The 22861-nt window shown below is 39.4% G+C and overlaps 1 protein-coding gene across 6 annotated transcripts in view; it reads right to left on the reverse strand.

Annotated features, from left to right (window-relative positions):
* Nucleotides 1-21431, reverse strand: part of RNPC3 (RNA binding region (RNP1, RRM) containing 3) — a 38247-nt gene extending 16816 nt beyond the window's left edge. For all 6 annotated transcript variants that reach the window (XR_013346944.1, XR_013346941.1, XR_013346942.1 and 3 more), the window contains exons 1-14: nt 21136-21431; nt 18769-18816; nt 15505-15623; nt 13797-13880; nt 12921-13032; nt 11615-11683; nt 9906-10054; nt 8552-8677; nt 5906-6042; nt 4519-4689; nt 4164-4258; nt 4027-4085; nt 3089-3221; nt 2221-2293 (exon numbers count right to left, since the gene is read on the reverse strand). Coding sequence is in view for 2 of the 6 variants with exons in the window: in XM_077825241.1 (XP_077681367.1) it covers nt 2234-2293; nt 3089-3221; nt 4027-4085; nt 4164-4258; nt 4519-4689; nt 5906-6042; nt 8552-8677; nt 9906-10054; nt 11615-11683; nt 12921-13032; nt 13797-13880; nt 15505-15623; nt 18769-18816; nt 21136-21330 (1557 nt within the window). In the remaining 4 variants the exon portion in view is untranslated. The remainder of the gene's footprint in view (nt 1-2220; nt 2294-3088; nt 3222-4026; nt 4086-4163; nt 4259-4518; nt 4690-5905; nt 6043-8551; nt 8678-9905; nt 10055-11614; nt 11684-12920; nt 13033-13796; nt 13881-15504; nt 15624-18768; nt 18817-21135) is intronic.
* Nucleotides 21432-22861: the final 1430 nt, after the last annotated feature.

Here is a 22861-nt window from a genome sequence, read left to right on the forward strand (position 1 = left end):
ACAGTATCTTCATAAAGCAGAAAGTAGTAATACTTGAATAACTACTGTCCAATAAATTTAGCTATTTTCACAGTTTAATAAAATCTGACACTAATAAAGTGCTATATAGAGTGACACTTAAATAGTATGGGTGTATCAATTTACATTTGCTGTGTATACAATTCACATTTTACAGTATTTTTATTTTACTTGATTTACAAAATGTACTTATAAATCTGAATCTCCAGATTTCATATCATAGAAACCACTATTTTGCATCAAAAGCTAGTGTACCTCAAGTCATATTGGCTCTTGGCAAAGACAGAAGAAAATATATTCAAATAAAATTAGGGTTCATGTTTGTTATTCTTTAGCAAAAGCAAAACAATTCAAAGTTAATGAAACTCAGCCCTCCACTGTGCCACTTTGCCCGAGTTCTGTAGTGGCCAATTGTACACACAACAGTGTTATGTATTCCATGATACTTAGATACAAAAGGCTGGGTTTAAATGCAGGTTTTGATTTTAACTCAGTTTATTAGACTTTTAATTTGCTAACTGCAAATCTAATCCTTTTACATTGTAAATAAAGCTCATGCAAGTATGACAGCTGACTCCAAAGTACTAACTCTGAATTGACTGTTAAAAACATGATTAGCGACCAAACCAAGGTCTAGTCTTTTCTGTTTATATAATCTGAATGCCAATTGAAACTTGTTAGTGTAGTCAGAAACTGGATTAGTGACTTTTTTTTTTTTTTACACAAGGAATAAATTGGGAAGACTAGAATTCAATTATAGTACATTTTTTTTCCAGTGTTTAAAATTAATGGTTGCCAACATCCATTCAAAGAATATCTTTTTTGTTTTTTTCTGCACTTGTCACACTACATAAAATAACCTTAAAACAATGGAATAATTCAATAAAGAAACAATAGGGAACAGATCTCAAAACAAAGCTTATTTGTGCCTTTATCCCTTTTAGAATAATTTAACCAAGTTTTATTTCTTTGTTTCTTTTCAACCCATGTAAGAAAATACCTGTGAACAGCATTTGTTTTTAATTTGATAAAATCAAACAGCTAACTTTGCCAAATGGAAAAAAAGCTTATTCAAAAGTAGACTACACACCATCTCAATATTGCACAAACCGGAAGTTTCAGAGGGTGTCTTATCAACAATTCAAAAACATTAGAAATACCACTGAAGGCAATATATAGGTTAAATAGCATGGCCTCCAGCGGACACAAGACATCTACAATAAAATGTCTATTTTAATAAATACTTCATTAGTGACAGCAGTGCTGAGCATCTCAAAACAATTTTAAGAAAATGTGCTGTTATTTTTCCATCAGAAACAGCAACATTGAAGCTAATTTCATTTCAACTAACAATTATCAATAGACAACAAATTTAAACTTAAGAACTTTCTGGAGATATTTTCACTTTTTGGAGATATTTTCTCAGATACACTCAAATTAAGACCTCATCTATACTAGGAAATAGGAACATCTTTTCAAACTAACATGATGCTAAATATGCTTTTGTTGGCAGTGTGGACAGAGATCCTAGGGATAACCAGAATAAGCAAACACATTTTTAATCACAACTGTCCATGTCCATAGAAAGGGCAAATCTTGTTTAACATCACATTAGCTAAAACATTTTCTAACACCATGCTATTTCCTAGACAAACAAGGCTTAAAAGAGACCTGCAATGATGCACAGATCCCACCTATTAAACATAGGGTCACCAAAGCAAAGACTCCTTGGGAGATGCCAGCAAGGAAACTAAAGTACTATTTATGGGGTTATAGCAATGAAGCGGTAATTGCTTCTGGGGCATATACCCTGCCGGAGTATGATCCTGAGCTGTTACACTGGCAGCATCCTACTCTCTCCTGTGTACCACAATCCCTTAAATTTAACTGCAGGGTCAATGGCCAAGTTTCTTCAAAACTCCCGCCCATCCCACCCCCACTTTTCTTTGTTGGTTTGAGGACTGAATGTCAACACACATCAGTACTACAACTTGAGGACTGGGATATAGGCTCTATGATTCTAAAAGGGAGAAGTGAAATGTTAACATAAGTCAAAACTGACAGCCTCCTTGCATACTGGCTTCCTCATAGATTTCCTTTGTGGAATTCTCCCCCACCCCCACTATGTGCTCAAATAATTGACTTTTTTTTTTTTTAAATCAGTCTGAATGTTCTCTTTCCTTTCTCACTAAATCTACTTACCTTTAGATTTGTTCTATCTTTTTCTTTTCTCTTCTTTGGAATCCTGTTTTGGTCTAGCAGATCGTGCAAATTGCTAAGGTTTTGTTAAGGACTACAAGTCCAAAGTATAAGTGATAATTGTTAGCAGGAAGCCAGAATCAATGAGCAGAGAAATACTAATTCACTAGAAGGTAAATAAAACTTTGGAGAATGAATGTTTTGAACGTATACGTAATATGTATGTACTCAATCCAACTTTACCTCTTACTCCAGTCACATGAAGCTACACTTACCGTTTCTTCAAATCAAATGGAACTACTTCACCACCACAACACTTATATGCAGTTAAAAAGTGGATTATTTGCTGTATGATCCATGATTTAATTGGCATATATTAACTAAAAAAACCCACCTCTGAATTTAAACTTGTTACATCACTTTTTTTTTTTAACCTGAATATAAACTTTGGAAAGGAACAGCTTGTTGATTTGTAAAGAGTTTGAGAGTGAGTCAGAATCTTCCACATAATGCCCCTTATTCTGCAAACAAACACTTACACACTTGCATAACTTTAGTCAGTGGGGCTACTTATGTGAGTGAGGTAGCACATGCATAAGTGCTTGCAGGACAAAGACATAAGTGGTGATTTTATTTTAAATCTTAAAGTTATTCATACACATTTACTCTGTCTCAGAATGAAAGTCTAACCTGTAAAGTTTTAAATTATCACTGAAGCAAATGTGAATTACATTTAATTTTAATAAGAAATATCTATTCTTTTCTATAGTTATTTATGAAATACATTGAGTTTGTAAGATAGGAAGCAAGAATCTCAGTAACTGACCTAAATTTAAAAGGCACTAAAATGAAAATGTTCAGAAAAGGATACAACCACCATGGGCTTTTCAAACAAAACATATCCATTTACTTCTTTTAAGGCTTTGGTAGCAGATTTTTCATTAGGGAGACCAATAAAAGCCTGTCCTTTCATGCGACCTTCTTTCATCAAACGTATATCAAACCTAGAAATAAAATTGGGAAAGGGATGAAAGGTTTACCTCCTCACCACCACAATTTACAATCGGCATAAAAAGTCACATGCAGAAAGTTGAGGAGCAAATGGAAGTGGCAGCGATGCCTACATTCTGGTACAGACAGGGTTATGTCATGAGACACTGATAAGTTTGTCTGGAAAAATATACTAGCAATTTGTCAAAAATCACCATTAGAAGGCAAGACAGCAAGTTGCTGTACTACTACAACAAATACCGCATATACAACCAAACATTTAACAGATGAACAAGCACCTAGGACTTCAATCATTACAATGCTGTACACTTTGGCCAATCCAGTGATACCAGAAACTGGAATTCGGGTCTGTGTTCTAAAAGGCACAGTACAGGGTCTTTAGACCCAGATGTACCACTCCACTCAGTAGGTGGAAGTTGTGTGCATACTGAGTATAATATAAATGTTGCAGTAAAAAAAAAACCTACCCAGTCCTTCCCCACTGTTATGCGGTAGGTGTAAAAAAATATTCTGTTAATAGGTACACCACTTCCAGATAAAATACTTAAGCTGGGCATTTTGTACTGAACTGTAACTTAAAAAAACACAAAACACACGTTTCCACCACTTGCTAACTGCAAACAAAAAATTTCTACTCTCCCCTAACAATTAAAATTTTCAGGCCAAAATGATTTTCTCCGCCCAAAATTAGAAGCAGACAAAGGGGGCTCAAAATGACTGCAACTTCAACTGTAGTTTTCACTATTGCTGTAAAAGTTAGTGCACAGTTTAATTTTACCAAGAATTGAAATAACTTACATAATCCGTTCAGTTTCTGATTGAAAGTCAACATATCTTCCAAAAATAAACTTGAGATCCTGAAATTAAAATGGGTGTGTAAGGAAAGACAGCAAACAAAGAAAAACAGAAAGACATTTTCATAAATCCTTCCTCACCTTTTCTTGAACTTGTTTTGACAAATTCTTCACATAAATCCTGCAGTTTGGATCACCTGGCTCATAGTTTTTGAAAATGGAAAGTTTTTCCATTTCTTGACCAAGACAGAAAGATGGGGAAAAATAATCAATATGCTTGTTATATGACTTAATAAATCTTCATCTCACAGCTTTTTAAAACCTCATTTAAAAAAAAATTATACATTGTAACAAAACCAAATATCTTACAACATAAATAGTAAATTATAGACTATGTAACAGTAATGTAACTTAATATTTTAAACAAAATATCAATATTTTTAAATTATTGATTTGTACATAATAGTTAAAATAGAATCTAATCTAAAGAAAATACCTCCTCTAGAAAGTTTGCCTTTTTCCAGTTCCCTTCTAGAAACAAATTCTGATGGTATTTCATCATCATCTTCATCATCTTCTTCTGTGTCCTCTTTATCATTAGAGCTGGGAGCTGGGAAGATCTTTCCAAATCCTGCATTAGTTATTTCTTCTGCAGTTGCATAAAGGTCTGAAAGTTGAATACAATATTGTACTCAATGTTTGTAAGAGCTGATTCACATTCCAAAAGAAGGGGGAAAGGGATGGACTGCAAGCCAGAAAATCCTGAAGTTTTAGAGAGGTTAAGTTCTGAATATAAGTCAAGATAGAAAGGAATTTTAGTACATACATAATGATTATTTGTCTTTTGCAGATGCACGAAGAACAATGTGTCCTAATTCCTACTTTGACAGAAGATGTCTGCTTCATATAATGCTCCAGCATTTACTTTAGTGGAGAAAACACCTTTCAGCAAGACCCATTCTTCCCTCTTATTATTATTACGCTGTTTTATAAGGTTTTTTAAATTGTCATTTTATATTTCATAAGAATATCTACAGGAACTTCATAATATTGGGTAATAAAGCTATAAGAAATCTTTATGCCTCAGTACTATAAAGACAGTGGGGGAATATGAGCAAAGTGCACATTGGGGCATTACAGAAACTGACAACTACAGGAAGGCTGCTCTCTTCAAAGATCTGAAAAAGAAGCTGAAGCACACACCAAGTGTCTTGAAATGCCTCTTTACCCCATGTGAAGTCTTCAACATAATTTGTAAGATTGTTAAAAAAATTAAAACATAATTTGCTTCAAAAAGACAAGCATACTAAAACATCTTGTGTTGATGAGGCAATCTTAGAGCCTTACAATCCCACCCCCATCCTGCATTCTGAACTGAAACTGAACAGAGAGTCTTGTAAAAGACAGAATTCCTGAAAAAAGTGAGATTTAAGGCAGCAGGTTTAGTGACTGAATGACATGCTACACTATGGTGAGCAGAGTGGCATTGCTATGGCACTGTAGCTATGCCACCATAATGCCATAGCATAGATGCAGCCACGCTGATGGAAGAGGTTTTTCCATCGCTGTAGGAACACCATGTCCCCAAGAGATGGTAGTTTACACGAGGTGTTAGGTCAGCACAGCTCTTCATCTCTGAGCATTGTAGCTATGTTGACCCAAAATTTAAGTGTAGACCAGGCCTTAGGGTTGAATTCCTTAAAAGAAAACTCACATTAAATAAATATAAAAATAAACCAGCACTATTTACATAGCCGTCTTTTTCCAAGTCACAGAACATAAAAATATTCAACTCACATGTTATGTTGTCATCTTGCCTGTTCTTTGCATCTTTAAATATTTCAAATTATTTAACAGAAGAATTTAAGGATAAGCATTCTTACCATTGTTTTGGTCTCTCTCTAAGCTTTTCTGAAGAACGTCCGGAATGTCTGCAGAAATTTGGAACTTAATTTTTTTATGACCTACAGATTGTGGCTGCTCAAACACATCCGAAGGTGATAGTGTAGGGTGCAGATTACTGTTTAAAACAACAATATGTCAATTTCACTTGAAGTTTAAATGGTCAATGGAACAGGCATGGTCAAACAAAATATATGCATCTTTTCCAACTATATTTCATGCTGTTTACCGTTAGCACAGTAGTTTTCCGTTTCCAAAGCAACTTTAAACTTTACACAACTTTTTGTGGGTTACATGTAGTTCATCAGTGATAAGACATGTTTAGCTGCCAAACAGCAAAAACAAAGACCAGAGATAACCTTACACTACAAGTAGACTTGCTTACAAAAGAAAATTGTCTTAAGAGAAATATTAAATGGAATAATATGAGGCACCACCAAATGCACTTTCTTAAAGACTGAATGCCAAGAAAAATAAATTAGGCTTGTTTTGTGTCTCTATATAAAGGAGGATTGAAAAAATATTTTTTTAAAAAAAGCTTAGCTTCAATCTTAGGCTCAAAACTAGATGAATGCTTCTAACCATGAAAGGAGTGAAGTTCTGGAACAGTCTTCCAAAGAGAGAAGCAGGGGGAGTGGGGGTGGAAACCTAAATTGTAGCATAAGTTTACAGAGGGGATGCTATGATAAAGTTGCCAACAATGACATATAGCCCATCCATGACTACTGGAAATGGGACTCTAGAGGGTGAGGCTCTGAGTTATTACAGAGAATTCTTTCCCAGGTGTCCAGCTGTTGGGTGTCACCACATCCTCAGGGTTTAACAGATCATCATATTTGGGGTCGGGAAGCAATTTTTCCCCAAGTCAAATTGGCAGATACCCAGGGGGAAAAGAGGGGAGCTTGCTTTCCTCCGCAGCATTGGATGCACTAGCTGATTTGATCTAGAGTAAATGGTGGATTCTCTGTAACTCAAAGTCTTGATATCAAGATTTGAGGACTTCAGTAACTCAGTCAGAGATTATGGGCCTTTTACAGGAGTTGATGGGTGAGGTTCTGTGGCCTGCAATGTGCAGGAGATCAGACTACATGATAATGGTGGTCCCTTCTAGCCTTAAAGCCTATGAACCTTTCATATTAGAAAACAGGTCCTCTCTTGGCTGGAAGATTCTCTCATGAGTGGAGAACAAATGATATAATGACATAATGACTAAGAATGAAAGTTAAGCAAATGATTAGAGAAGCAGACTGTATAAAATTGTTATTTGGCTTCAATGACTAGTTAACATTTTGGGTAAAAGACATCTTTGTTAAATATTCAGCACCAATATCCTTTCAATTAGAGTGCATGAGCGCATGTTAATCGTGCTCTCAGATTCCGCAAGGACCCTTCAGCAATACTATGGAAGAGCAGACTTGACACCCCTGATATTTCCAGGGCTATTTCTAAACCAGGATTTAAAGGTGCGAGGTCAGATCATGTTAGCTAATTCACTTTAACTAATGACATGTACAATTCTAGTAAAGAAAGGGCAAGCTGTACTTTAGCAATCTGTCAAGTTAAAGCTTAGGCTCTCCCCTAGGCATTAATTGCACTATTTTGGCACATACGAAAGTACAACTTGCCTTATCTGAATTAGAATTTTAGAAGGTGTTAGACCAATTTAGTTGATACTGTTTAAGTAGAAAAAAATATTTTAAACCACAATAACCCCTGCAATCCACCCTCCAAAACATCCAGGCTTTTATCTTAAAGAAGCAGAAAAGGGCACAGCACAATTTTTGAAAAAATATTTTGCAACTCATCTTTAACGACCAATTTCTTAAATCACCAGGACAAAAATAAGTCTAGAATAGTTTTTCCTCAAACAAGCCAAGAAAATTAAGTGATTTTTTTCTTTCCTTCACAGTTTTCTATTAGAGCTCTGCAAAAGCAGAACTGTCATATTATTTAAACAAGTCACAAAGCAAAAATATTAACAAGCGTCCTCTGCTATTCTAACTCAGTATAAAAATGTGCCATTTAGTTTTCTTCACGTGTGCAGGGCAAAGTGAATACACTTGTATAAATACATTTTTAAAACAGTTGATTGTCAGGAGATCAAAATATTACTTCTGTTTCTTAGGGACACAGTGGAATAAAACTGGAGATGCCAAAGCATTTAAACAAAATTATTATTTTCTGTATTTTCATATTTCTACTAGAGATGGCCTAAGCCTATTCAGATCCATGTTCCAGCCTTTAGCCAGAATGGGTAGATGAGCAACTTGGGGTTCTGTTCAGGTCTATTTCAAACTTGATATAAAACAAATTGATAGAAAAACAGATATGGTAGGGTCCAGAACAATAGTCTCAATAAAGGGTTCACATCTGTGGAACTGGCTTGAGATCAGGCAAAGCTCAAGTCTTGGAGATTTCAGAGCATGATACAAGTGTCATCTGTTCAGGGAAGTTTTAGTAACAACTGGAAGGGATCACCTACAACACTTCATCTTGCAGTAAGACCCTCTGTATTAAAGGTTCTGAGGTAGAAAAATAAAAAATCCTGAGCAAGGCACTTTTTTGTGATTACTCCTTACACTCAAAACACGATGAGCACTGCAGAAATACAAATAATAATACAATACCTGTGGGGAGCAGATGTGGGAGCATTCAGCAAGTCTTTTATCTTTTGCTTTTTTCTCACACTACGCTGCTTTGTGGATATTGGTCTTTTAGGCTGAATAGTGGCTAATTCCATCAATTTAGTCATTCTAAATTGGAAACACAATAAAGACATCCAAAACAGTTTAGTTTTTAATCTAGAGATGCCATTTTAGAAATGTAGCTTCTTATTTCTGACCAGAACTTCTGAAATGCAAATGTGTTGAACTGTTCTATTATATCCCACAAAACATTTGAGATATACTAGCAGAATGCAGCTACACATTACTTATTATACAGTAAATAATATTACTGTAGAACATCTAGATTGATGAGAACGTGGATTATTAAAATTAGAGTAGTACTCAGACATGAGGAAAGAGTGTATAAAAACTGCCTAAATCGTTCACCAAAGTAAAAAAAGGTAAACTTACAAGAAACAGAAGTTTCATTACTATATTATGACTCATAAAAGGAAATCTTTACTCAAATATGTTTAAAGTATTTGTTCTAGTTAAGTTTAGTTAAATTCTTCAATCTTTCAAGGAATTTTAGATACTTTTAAATTGGAGGCAACAGATTAGCAATGGGAAATATTTTTAAAGACTGCCCTAAAGGCCTAATCCCACATAATACATGGCATAATGCATATAATACACAATCAATGTCTGGCCTTGTAAGTCAGGCAAGCCCTTGACACCGGCTTCAATGCAGGATAATAGTGGGGTGGAGGGCTAGAGAAAGTCAGCTTTCCACAAATGTCATAAAATAAAATAGCCAATCCAAAATCAAAAGCAAGTGGCACAGCTACTTAATGAGAGGAGAACACATGCAAATGAGCTTTGCACCTCCTACATCATATTCAGCATAGAGCTCTGTTAATTCCCCCACATATGGGGGGGAATTAACAGAGCTCAGCATGCAGGTGGGTAGAAAGCCAACATCAATTTCAGAGCATAGATGAGATTTTCTGTCTTTCCCCTAACAGATAAGAGATCTACCCTATTCAATAGAAATTTTGGAAGAGGTGGGAGAGTACAAGTGTACAGAAACTAGTCATGTTAATTTTTGAGCCACATGGCCACGTTCATCCTTGCCCTGACTGACTTTCAGAGGAGTACTGTCAGCCTTAGGGAGAATATTAAGAACTGCAGCTTCTTTAAAATTTATGTCTGGAAAGGCCACCTACATATTAGAATAGCTGGGGCTATTCAGTCACAAAATTGGAGCTTCTGTGGGCCAGGAGGCACAGAGGCTGATTTTGGCTGGATTGAGACCTACAAGAACAGCATTCCCCCCGCCCCCAAGCATGATTAGTTACTGATTATAATTACAAACCTCTCCTTTTCTTCCTCATCAGCACTTTCATATTCAGATTCTTCTCTGCTAGATTCCTGATCTTCCTCTTCTTCAGGCAAAGGAGGCTCCTCTGGAGGCAGTGGTGGGATAGGTGGCGGCGGCACAGGCGCTGATAAATATTCTTCATACTAATCAATGAAAGACATAAAATCGAAGTCTTTAAACACTCATTTTGGAAAAAAATGTACGTTTTAATTTCTTCTGCATAAATAAGAAGCCTCAAATGTGATAAACTGGCAGATGGCAAAGGAAGCTTTTCAAAACAAGATGTTTATTGAGATCTATCTACCCACTCTTGACAAATTCAGTTTCATGAGGATTTTACATCAAACAATTCAAACTCAAAAATAGTAACAAAATACTTAATTCTTCAAATTAAAATTGGGAGTGAAGGGTGAGGGAAAGAAAAGATGAATTAGAGCACTTCAGAAACTAAGGAAGGAAAAACAGCCAGCTTCTCCAGAAGTTTTGCTTTTCCGTTCTTAGTTTTGCAGACTAGAAAGGAGCATAGTCTGAGCATATGATGGGAAGCCAGATGCTCTCAAATTCTAATCTTAGCTATTATGCTGAATCTCCTCTGTGACTTTGAACACGCCATAAGCTCCTTCCCTCCGTAAAACAGGGATAATACTTACCTACAGGTGAAGGAAGAATTAGTTATCCATTACAGAGATGAAATTACTGTAGGAATATTATGAGCAGTTTCCTGCCAAAATAACCTCAATCTGATAGGATTCCCAATGCACTTTACTGTAAAGCTTACAACCACTTGGATGAACAAATGTGGGGACAGTTGCACAAAGTGCTGAAGTCAATGAAAATGAAAACATTAAAGTGCTGAGCAGCTTCTACTGAGAACTGAGAGACTGAGTCTTTTGAACTGTTACTAATCTTTACCTGATCATAACATTCCTAGTATTTGATCCTGTCCTATAAGATGCAAAGGATAGTTTCAAAAATATCAGGGAAAATTCACTGGTCTGCTAAATTTACTGTGCATCATGTAACCTCTTGAAGAAACTACCCTCCCAATCCCTGAAAAAGCAGAAGGTGCTGATGTGCCAGGGCAAGCTGTGGGATGTATTGGACCTGAGCTTCCTTATGCCTGATCCTGCCAATGGCATAACTTACAGTAAGCCCTCCGCAGCTCAAAAATCTGCTGGAGACAGGGTGCTAGCTCCCTGTATCCAGACATAGTGGAGAACTGGGGCCACAGATTCAGGTCCTTCCTCCCTTTTTCCCCTTCATAACACCCCCATTAAATCCTAGAGCCAAAGTGAGTGATTATGCGGTTTTCACATCAGCAGTCAGAATCTCATAAGAACTCTCTACGAATGCATAAATCAAAGAACATTTCATGCAATAGACTAACCATGTGATATTCAATTGATTTTCATGTTTCCTATAACTGTTACAAGATATTGTTTGCACTACCATAATCTCCATTTTAATGCCCTCCATTATTTTTGAAATATTCTGAAGATATTACCAAAAGGTCACAACACACTGGTTTTCATCTCATACTGTTGGAAAATTCAATTTTCCTTGCAACAGAAAATAGACATACACCTGTTTGGAGCCCATGCCAACACATCCAACAGGTGCACAAGTGTCTAATCAACAGCAAAAACCGATGAACCTCCTAGGACAAGGCACACATATTAAACGTAATATACAAAATTTCTTACCATGGGTGGTCGAGCAGTAACTGGTCCAAACGGTGGGGGTAGATTCATTTTATTCATAAGGTGCAGCACCTGAAATAAAAATTAAGTAACAATTCTCTTTATAAACAAACTAGTTCTTTGGTACAGTACTTTCTAACTCTTTAATATGACTTTTTAGTATTCTACTCAATTGTAAATCATACAGGTAAAAATATACAGACTTTTACAACAGCCGTGTTTGTTAAATGTGGAAATGTTATCAGTACAGACGAGTTACTGTTATCAGTACAGTACTCAGAGTTACAAACCCTTTGGTAATGGAGGTTGTTCGTAACTCTGAACAAAACTTTATGGTTGTTCTTTCAAACGTTTACAACTGAACATTGACTTCATACAGCTTTGCAACTTTACTATGTAGAAGAAAAAAGATACTTTCCCTTTTTTTTAGTATTTTACATCTAACACCGTACTGTACTGTATTTACTTTTTTTTTTTTTGGTCTCTGCATCTGTCTGATTCTGTACTTCCGGTTCCAAATAAAGCGTGTGATTGACTGGTCAGTTCGTAACTCTGTTGTTTGTAACTCTGAGGTTCTAGCATATAAGCTATTTGCAATCTTCAATTTCCACTCCACTACGAGGGTGTCTTTTTGCAATTATTTTCAAATAGAAGTATACGTTAAAACGCAGTACAACTATAATAAGAACAGTTACTCTTATTGTTATTTTTGTTTTAAGTACTTAACACTTATATTGTAATCCATCAGCATTGGTACTGTAAATTAGCTAAGTACCCTGGGTGAGATCCCTACTTGTGTATACTGGTGTAGCTCCCCTGAAGTCAGAACTATGCCAATTTACACCAGCTGAAGAGCTAACCTCATATGAAGCTTACCTTATGAAGTTAACATTCCACTATGAAGAAATAAAGACTAAAATTAAAATGTAGCTAATGAGTTAGCAATGGAGGCCAGACACCTGACAGTGGCTAAGTACAGTTAACACAAAGGGTTTGCTCTGAGCCAGTTTACAGTATTGGGTACCAGAGTCAAAAACAGTACAAAGAAATTATCCAGTGGTGTCTTCAATGCTAGTGAAATTACATCCACTTCTTGCCAACTAAATCTTCTCTATATTTATCTCAACTTATTTAATAGTAAAATGTTAACTCATAGCAGTGGAAAATCAAGTCTTAATTATCCACAGGAACTAAAGTAACAGCAGTATTCTATAGGATAATAGCTACTATAGTATGTGTTACTTTAAAAAAAAAAGGAAAATATTGGTGTTTGACTTGTATTCCTTTACTTTTCCCCTTCTTCACTTACCTGCACATAAAATTTAGGCACGCTTGCTAAGGCATTTGCTATATTTGCTAGGATTGTACTTGAAGGCGGTGGATATAGATATTTGAGGCAAGAGTTTATAGGAAAGGTTAGCCTGGGAAAAAATAAACATTGGAGAAAATTTTAAAAACTAATAAACCAGGAGCAACATCAAATAATCTTACATTTCTTGAACCCTACAGGTAAAATTAAAGAAATATTTAACTTCCGAAATACCTCTTAAAATACATCCTCAGAGCCACCTATGGTTAATAGAATACAGCACTCCATAAAATGCAGACATCTCAGCCAAAAAGAGTATAGCACAAAACTCAACCTTGAATTTCAGAACTTATCTCCTGTCCAGAGTTATCATACTTAATGATACAAAACAAAAACAAATAAAACCCACTGGAAGGGATATTAAGCCTCATGTTTCAGGGCTTAAGCTGATCTCTGACCACTAGGATGAGACCTAACAAAAGGAGGGAAATAGATTACTCCATCATCTGTCTCCTGCAGGGTTCTTAACACCTTCCTCTGAATCATCTGATGCTGGCCACTATTTGAAACAGGATAGTTGGGCTTTGAGTCAGATCCAGTATAGCAATTCCTGTACGTTAAAATATGCTAACCACAACAAACTCTAGACAACTTTGACTTTTCTTTCCTCAGTTTGTAACAATTACAGTGCATGCCCCCCACCCCCACCAATAAGCTGTGTTACACATCCACATTAAATCTCCAACTCTACTAACCCATATGCACATATTTACATTATTAAAACATTAAGTATGTATTTAGAGGATAGGAGGCTAATTCAGTAACTATACTATGCCAAGAATATAATAGTTAAGCAGCCAAAGAATCAGTACTTACCCATGGCTGGGAGCAATTCCATTCTCTATTTTAGGACAGCTTGGCTCTTTCCGTTCTCTCTCTTCTTCCACTGGTTCTTCTGGCCTGAAAAATAGATTAGTATTAATTAAAGTTGGGCAAAACTCCATGAAATACGTAATACACAATGCCCAGAAGAAGAGTTTCTCTTGTAACATTCATAATTTATTTCAGAATACAATGGGTTAGTCTACTGGCCTTTACAACTTTTGTAGACAATGCTAGTACTGTAATTATAGCACCTAGACCTTTAAGACTTGTCCTGAGCTCTTAAAAAAAACCAAATAAATTCAGAGTTAAATGCAACAATGTCATATTACCTAGTGCTTGGAGGTTTGTACAATACCAAAGTATAACATTATGATTTGAGAAATATTTCAGATTTATTTCAATTTCTCTTCTTTTGTGTGTACAAGTCAAAAGTTTATTTTATTCTGCGGTTGATTTTAATTATATGTAAACACAAATTTGACAGATAAAAGCTTTTTATATTTTGTATAATGCAAGTAATCAGGCAACCAGGTAGTCAGATCTATTCTGATTTAAAAATCCAAAATTATATCTTGTGACCTGAAATCAAAAATTTAGAATTTTTAAGTCTTTCATTCTTTTACTTGATCCCCTTATGTGTCTTTGGAAATGAAGTATTTTATGAAAGATTATAAAATGAGACCCAAACTATCACACTCCTTGGTTATATACCTACAGATTTAGAATGAATGGGGCTATTTTGAAGAATAATCACACATTTTTGTATTGTATTGAAAATTTTAAAAGTAATTTGATAATATGAATTAATCACTAAGGCCCAAGCCTGCAAGGAGCTCCATGAAAGGGAACTGTGCACTTGCGCAGGAGTTCCTCACAGGACTGAGGCTAGTACAGTCAGATTCACAGTGGAAAAGGGCTCAGAAAACCTCCCCACACTGCTATGTGCTCTGTTACAGACCCACAGAGAATTGTAGCCCATGAGCTACGATAAGTGAAAGATATTCCATCCCTAACATATGGGTCTTGTGTGGGAACAGTGGATAGCACATGTGGAGATCACTGAAGGACTGGAGACTTACTCTGCAAGTGGAAACCAGTGGGACTACACATCAATTAGGGCAGTGGTTCCTAAACTTTTTCCTCAGTCGCCAACAACCCATGGGAGCGCTGGGTGAGGTGGAGAAGGGGCCCAGCTTTCCACTCCTGAGTGGTACTGTGACCTTATATACCACGTCACAATGCCCAAAGCAGGAAGCTGGCCCATCCCCAGGAGCCACCACTGTGGGGTGAGTGCAGGGCAGGCTCACTCTCCAACCATCCCTCTCCTTCATGGATTGCCCTCTGCACCAGACCTGTGACCCATCTACAATCTTTCCATGAGCAACTGGTGAGTCAAGACCAACCATTTGGGAAATGCGGGATTAGGGTACTATTCTATATAATGGTGGCACAACTGGACCTGAAGTCAGTAATGTGGGCAGGATTTGGGCCCTCAGTCTAGAGATCCATTATTGTTCTTACTGTAGAAACTGAATTCAAATATGTTAATGTTTTTAAATGGACATGTTTTATTTTTTGACTGAAAATAAATGACAATTAAGATATTGTGAACACATTTTAAAAATGTTTTTTCTTATTGTTATGGTCAAAGTTATAAAAAACTCTAAACACGGAAACAAGCTATTATGCACATACATACCTTTTATTTTTCTCTGAGAGTGAAGGTTGGCTAAGAACATGAACACTGTCTTGCTCCCTTGCAAATTCAACAACTAAAGTGTGGCCTAAAAGTCTCAGCTGATGTAGTCTTGACAATGCCTTAAAATAACCACAATAGCAAAAAAGAATATGAAGACTCAGTTAAGTTAATAAATATAAATATTTAAATACATTCCAATAAAAATAATATTTTCATCATTTTTCAAGGCTCAATTTTTCTTCCTAACATACTGCCCCTTGCCATTTTATTATATAACCTGATTTTCACCTAAACTTCTACTATATACAATAGAACAGGCAGAATCCTACCATAACACTTGCCAACCTGGGTGGAAGTTGGTTTTGGAAAGGGAAAGACATTAACTTGTATTAATTTTCTGAAGTGCTAAGTCAAGGCTGTCAACAGTCAAAGATTTAGTGATTACATGTTTTATTTTTAGCTTACGAAGATCAAGCCTCTTTGGTTATAGCAAATTATTTTTGAAAAATGTTGATATTGTATAGGAAAAATGACTCCTGTATCAATATTAGCAACATACTCAGATATCCTTCAAATTAGAAAGCAAAATTTAATTATTAAACCAAAATCTATTCAGCTAATCTGTTGCTCTCCATGTAGAACTTAAATATTCTATATTTATTAATAGAACAATGATTAAAAATAGACTGGTAGAATACCTGGAAAAATCATGATATGATGGGTCTAACCAGTACAGTTTCTGCAAAGGTAAATCAGCTCTCACCAATTATTAGAAGTCTTTGAATATGTCAACAAAGCAATGAATGAAACAAAACCAGTTGCCATAATGTTTGTAAACTTTCAAGAGGCCTTTGAGGGTATGTATGTCTACACTGCAACACAAGCCCATGCTTGAGGCCAGGCTCAGGCCTAACCCCCTTTGCGTCTACACTGAAATTGCACTAACCCAGGGCCTAAGTTCCGTCTAAGCTGTGCGGCCAAGCAGGGGCCCAGGGCTGCGGCGGGGAGAGATGCCCTAGACTTGCGGCAGCCAGGGTAGAGGAGCCCCTCTCTTGGCCCAGGTCCGACGGAGCTGCTAGGGAGAAGAGCCCCTCCCTTGGCCCAGCCCAGCCGAAACTGCTCCGGCTGGGGAGAGGCACCCCTTCCCCAGCCCTGAGCTGCTGCAGCGAGAGAGGGTTGGGGGGGAGAGTCCTCTCTCCCCACCGCAGCCTTGGGGCAGCCTGCACTCCAAACCCCTCATCCCTGGCCCCACCCCAGAGCCTGCACCCCCCTGCATCCCAACCCTCTGCCCCAGCCCTGAGGCCCCCTGTACTCCGAACCCCTCATTTCTGGCACCACCCCAGAGCCTGCAGCCCCAGCCAGAGCCCTCACCCCCCACTGCATGCCAACCCTCTGCCCCAGACCTGAGCCCCCTCCCACTCCCAACCCCTTGGCCCCACCTCCACCACATGAATGTTATGTGTCACACATCACTCCATATTGGTGCACATAACAAAATTCATTCTGCACATGGATGTAAAAAATTAGAGGGAACACTGCCCAGGGCTCAGACCCAGGGTCCCAGGACACCACCGGGTGGAGGGTCCGAGCTCGACTTAAGGAGAGACCCAGGGCCCAAGCCCTATTGCTTTGCAGCGCAGATACAGCCCCATTGACTTAGGTCCCAGGAGTCAGATGAAAGTATCCCAAAATTCCATGGGACAACTTCCTTAGTCCTTTCTATCCCAACCGTCTACAATCCACTCTATTAAAAATGGAAGCCACCCACCCTTTGCAAATGGCAGCAGATCAGATCAGCATTCACCCATTTTCTTCTGATCACTGATCTGCAGGCACACTACCAGAGAACCTTCTCGGTTTGCAATGGAGCGCAATCCAATCAAACCTTTTGCACAGCGAGCTGGTTGCGTGCAGGGCAGGCAGTAAAGTTTTCCCACAGTGCATCATGGTTAGAGCGCTAGAGCAGCCATATCTTGTGGGGGAGAAGGGACACCACTAGGGACTCTGGGATATGGTTACTTTGACTCGGGTCTGTGCCCTGCACTGTGGATGCCAGAGTCCTAGGTTTGAACCTGGGTTATAAAAGTCTTAACCTAGGGTTAAAATACAATGTAGACACTCAAGAACAGTGCACCCAACACAGCTTAGTGGACTCAAGTCCCACTAATCCTGGCTTTAAGTTGCAGTGTAGACGTAGGCTGAGAAACTTCTTCCCAAGAGGCTACTAAAGAATCTAAATAGTCATGTAGTGAGAGGGAAAGTATTGTCATGGATCAAAAACTGTCCAGGGAAGACCGAGGAACTTTTAACCAAGCTAGTCAACACAATAGCAGAAGTTGAATATTAATAATTGTAAACTACTCACTCACCTTATAGGATTCTAACCATATCAACTCAGGAAAATACGGAGGCCTCTACATACTCTATTGTATTGTACTGGTTGTAGATAGCATGGTTCAAATCTCATTGCATACAAAACAATGCTCTAGAACCAAGATTCCTGAACTGTGAATTTATGAAGCTCAGGCAAGTCAGCGAGCCTGTATTCTGCTGAGCAACTAGAGTTGATAACTAACATTTTTGTCACATTTGTGGCATGTTAATAAAGAACAGCAGAGCCAGTTGAAGCCAAGTCACTATTCAAATGACACATTCAACACCGCTTTCTTGAAAATTATAGTATGCAGCGTGGCCTAAAACTGGATTCAGAAGAGCTGGGTTCTATCTCTAGCTCTTCCACTGGTCAGCTGGGTGACACTGAGCAAATCACTTCACCCATCTGTGCCTCAGTTTTCCCAACTGTAAAATGGACATAATGAATATTACCTCCTTTTCGGTGGAATATGAGATCTGCCAACAAGAAGGGCTATATAACACTATTATTATCTCTCTACCTTGTTTACAAGGTGCCTATCAACATGGCAACATTCCCGCTCTTATCAAAATAGGACAAAGATTTTTTCAGGGTGCAGTCCTGAATGTGCACGCTTCACCACCTGTGAAGTCCTTTAGCAGATGTTCTAGCAAACGTTCAGTTGTAGTTGCACACACACTTTTATGTTTGCTATAACCATACCTGTGATATAACAGTGTTTGTTTTAGTCTGAATAGCATGCATATACTTGAAAGAAGTTTTACTCTACTTTATTTTGGCATTTGTTTTGCATCTTTTTCCCAAACTCCCAATTTTGGGAGATCCAGGAAATGTTAAAAGTTAGCTGGAAACCATTTGCTAAAATATTTAATGAAGAGCCCAATACAAACCTTTCCAGCTGAATTTTCATTGGGGAAAGTAGCAAAAGCTGTATGTTTCTGGAAAACAAACAATTATTTGTCTGTTATAGTTTTTTTTAGATCAGAGTATGAGAGATCTCAGACATATAAACAAACTTTTGGACCACAGTTTTTTCCCAAAGATTTAGCACTAGAAATTACATTTAAATTAGATTTTAAATTATAAATGAAAATTTCAAAGTTAATGAATTATTTGCAGGTTTCAAGGTTTCTGGTTTTTAGTCTACTAAATGTATGTTTAGGACAAGAGATGGATGACCAGGGAGTACATGGCTCACAAAAAGGAACAAGAGGGAGGAAAACAGTCAGCTCTGTGTCCATGAAGGCAATGGAGCTCTGCAAAGAGGTAAAGGGTTGTGGGGAAGAAGTGAAGATTTGCCAATGTAAAATTAAAGCATGCTTAGTTTGTGGCCAAGCAGATATTGGGGATGTTTATCAAGCCCTGATTTTCACATGAGTATATCATCTCTAACTCATCATAATTGTATATTAGACATATTTTATGATATAGGCTTTTCTAGTGAATAAAATCCAAGTCAACAGTGCCAAGTGGTGGAACATCTTCATCAAAGTAATTCTTACGAACACTACTTTCCTGTTACAAAGGCAACATCACACCTAATGCTATGTTCTGAAATTTGGAAGATTTTTCTGCTTATTTTCTAGCATAGATGATTTACCTCTTTTTCCTAAGTACGAGCCACTTGTTCCAAAGTACTGCCTCAGATTTCAAATCTGAAACAAACTATCATTTAATTAATAGTTTAGACTTCAGCCTAAAGTTGTATTAGTTGGCATAATTTTATACGTATATACTGGAACCAAATTTTACTATGGTTTATTTTGGCATTTGTTTTCCATCTTTTTACAAAGATCCTGCGAACACTAAAAACACATACTTAACTTTATTTTCCCAAGTAGCTCCAGTAATTGAATTTTAGACTGAGGTTTAAACATTATAGTCTGTTATAGTGAAAAAGCATTAAGGATCTAACAGAAGATAATAAAGAAAATTTACATTTCAAGATGACAGACCAAGCATATAATAGGGCATTTACTACATCCCGGATTGAGCCCCTCTATTGTGGAACTGTCCAACATAAATTAAGTGCACTAGTTCAGGCTTTTAAATCATCTTGCAGTTTTTTAAAAACAATTTGGCTAACCAACAGTCCACACATCTTGGATGTCTGGGAGATGTGAAGCATCCACTTGCACCATTATAATAGGATTTTGTAGTGACAAAAATTAAGTTAGTGTTTGAAATACCTTTATTTAATATAAAGGCCATTCTCAGATTTCTGGTTCAATGGGGTTTGACAACTTTTAACCCCAAACTGGAATCTCTGTTTTTACTCCTATAACCCTGAAGGCTAACCCCACTATACATCAATAAAAACTGAATTTGTGTGGTTATTTTCAGAATGCTTTCATAATAATATTGGGCATGGGAATCATATTGCATAATTTTGGTGTATTATTTAGGGTTGAATCCAATCTTCTGTCATCCATTTATCATTGTCACAACAAAAGCTCGATCCTGAAATAAGCTCTATGTGGACAGACCCCTGCATCTACCTGGAGGCCCACTGAAATCAACTAAGCTCTGTGAGAGAGCCAGTCGGGAATTTTTCAACATGTTTTGAAGTTTTATGGGAAAGTAACAGTTTCAACAAAACTTTAGTTGGGTCCAGGATGGAGAGGTGGGAGGATGCCCGAGAATAACCTGGCGAAAGTGGCGATTAGGGAGGGTGCTCCGCTGCACTGTGGGAGACGCAGGTTCAAACCCCTGCTCTACCAAGGGAGCTGTTGCTCGCTGTCCAAATTACATATGCAGGGACTGGTACCTGGGTCGCTAGCCCCAGCGCCGCCGAACCCCATACAGATCTAATTCTGCAGCAAACAGTTGCCAATAGCCGGGAGGTTCCGCCTCAAACACAGTTATTACGGAGCGGCGCCGAGGCGGCCGGACAAGAACAAACGCGTCTCTGGCTACAAGAAAGGGGAAGGAGGGGCCAGTTCCCCCCGCGGGTCAGGCACCCCGCCCCGGCTCCCTTGCGGGGGTGGGGATGCCGAGGCTCTTGTCCTCTCGCCAGACCGGAGACGGCCCTTCCCCACCCCATCGGGGGCCGAGGCTTCAGGGGAACGACGAGAGAGGTGGAGCCTCCTCTCGCAAGTGGCGCCACCCGAGCGCTGGAGGAGGGGGAGGGGCTGGGGGTAACCTCACAACCTGCCCCGCCCGTATCAGACGCTACAGGGTCACCCTCCCTCGGGAACCCCACCGGACGCGACCCCCCCCCCCTCCCCTCCCCTCCCGCCCGCCAGGCCGCTCCCTACCAGCCGCCCCTGGTCGGACAGGACCCGCACGGACGCGGCCCCGAAGTGCCTCAGCAGATCCTCCTTCTCCGCGGCCGTCAGGTCGGCAGGCAGGTGCCGCACCAGCAGCGTCCGGCTCCGCCGCCGCCGCCCCACGGACGGGGGCCCTCCCCCTGCCGCCGCCTTGTCCTCCTCAGAGCCGCCAGGGGCCGCCATGCCGCGGGGCGGGGGTGTGAGATCCAGGGTCGGAAAGGCCGTGCCAGCCCGGCCGCGACACCCGGCAACGGCAGCTACAACCCTCGCGAGAACGCCGGGGGTGAGGGGCGGGGAGTACAAACCTCCCGAGAGTCTCTGCGCTTCCGGGTTGTTCCGGCGCGCGCCCAGGCTGCTCTCGCTCGGCTGACGAGGGGGCGGTCCCTTGGGAGGCGGGCACGGGGCGGAGCCTGGGCGGGGCTGCAGGGGTTCAGGGGCTTCGCTCCCGTGTTCCCAGCCTGGCGAATCGCGGCTGTGGCTGGCTCGCTGACTCCCCCTGCGGGCGCGGTGCCGCGCTGCGCAGTACACGTGGGTCCGAAGTCACTTCGCTTTCAGAACGCGTCCACATGGAGCTGTTCTGGGGCAGCTTTGCTCCGCACAGTTATCAGTTGCCCTGTGTAGACACGCCCTCCGCGCCGCCTGCTGGCTGCTTGGCTCTGACGAATTAGATCAGCCTGGCTGTGTTGCGCAGACTGTGAAGAACGTTGAACCCTGTCCCTAGCTGAGTCTCCTACTTAGGCTAACCGAACTCCTGAGGTTCTCCCCACGGGACACAAGTGATCCAAGATGGATTCCAACCGGGGGAATCATCAGTGTGCACCACGCACATCAGTGTCTGCATGTGTGCAAAGCAGACATTAGTACCAACCAAGTATTGCCTGCAAAAGCAAACATAGTTGAAGAGTACATATGTAGCAGCGTGCTTTTCCACACACTCCTTGGGCACATCAGGCATAGAGGTGGAAATAATCCCCAAAAAAGTTATCATGGAAGGAATGATGGCAGGTCATTTTTGTAGGGACGACATGTGCAGGTATGGGTAGATGGTATGTCACAAATCACTGGGAGGTCAGCTGCTGAATTTGCAACGCTGGTGATGGCTCCAGAAGGCTTCAGAAAATTCTGCTATGTTAGTGTCTGTGTTCAAACATGGATAAATGACCTTTACTTACTTACTTTTTCTCACCATGGCAATAGCATTACAGCATTTTCAGAGGCAGCCAGAACTTTGAAGATAATCGAGGCCTAGGAAATAAGTCCAGTGCATGGCCTGTAGCAATATTAAGTCTGGAGTATTCCCACTTTCAAAGTCTCTTGGAAATACAGGTCCGGCATCCAGCTGCTGTGAGTGGAAGGGAGGGAGGTGTTGCAAAGGCACATTTGTGATGGTTTTATGTCTCTGCATCCTACTTCAGTATCCTGTTTATGTTGGCCTGAATTTTAGTTTGTTCCTAGCTCATGGTGCAGGAAAACTTTTCATTTAGGAGAAACTTGAATTGGTCTATCAGGTTTCTAGGCAGAGCAAACTTCCCAAATTCATCCCATGTAGCTCATTAATTCCAGTCACTAATCTGCTCCTCAGTCACCAGACAACAAAACAGTTCCATGACACCAATGGATGATTTTCTCCCAGAAGCCTAGAACAACTGTTCTCTCTTCCACTTAGGGATCTCAAGCAAGTTCGCATCTTCCAGTGCTACCACATACTAAAAAA

The sequence above is a fragment of the Eretmochelys imbricata genome, chromosome 8 (genome assembly GCF_965152235.1).
Source record: "Eretmochelys imbricata isolate rEreImb1 chromosome 8, rEreImb1.hap1, whole genome shotgun sequence".
Classification (NCBI taxonomy): Eukaryota; Metazoa; Chordata; order Testudines; family Cheloniidae; genus Eretmochelys; species Eretmochelys imbricata.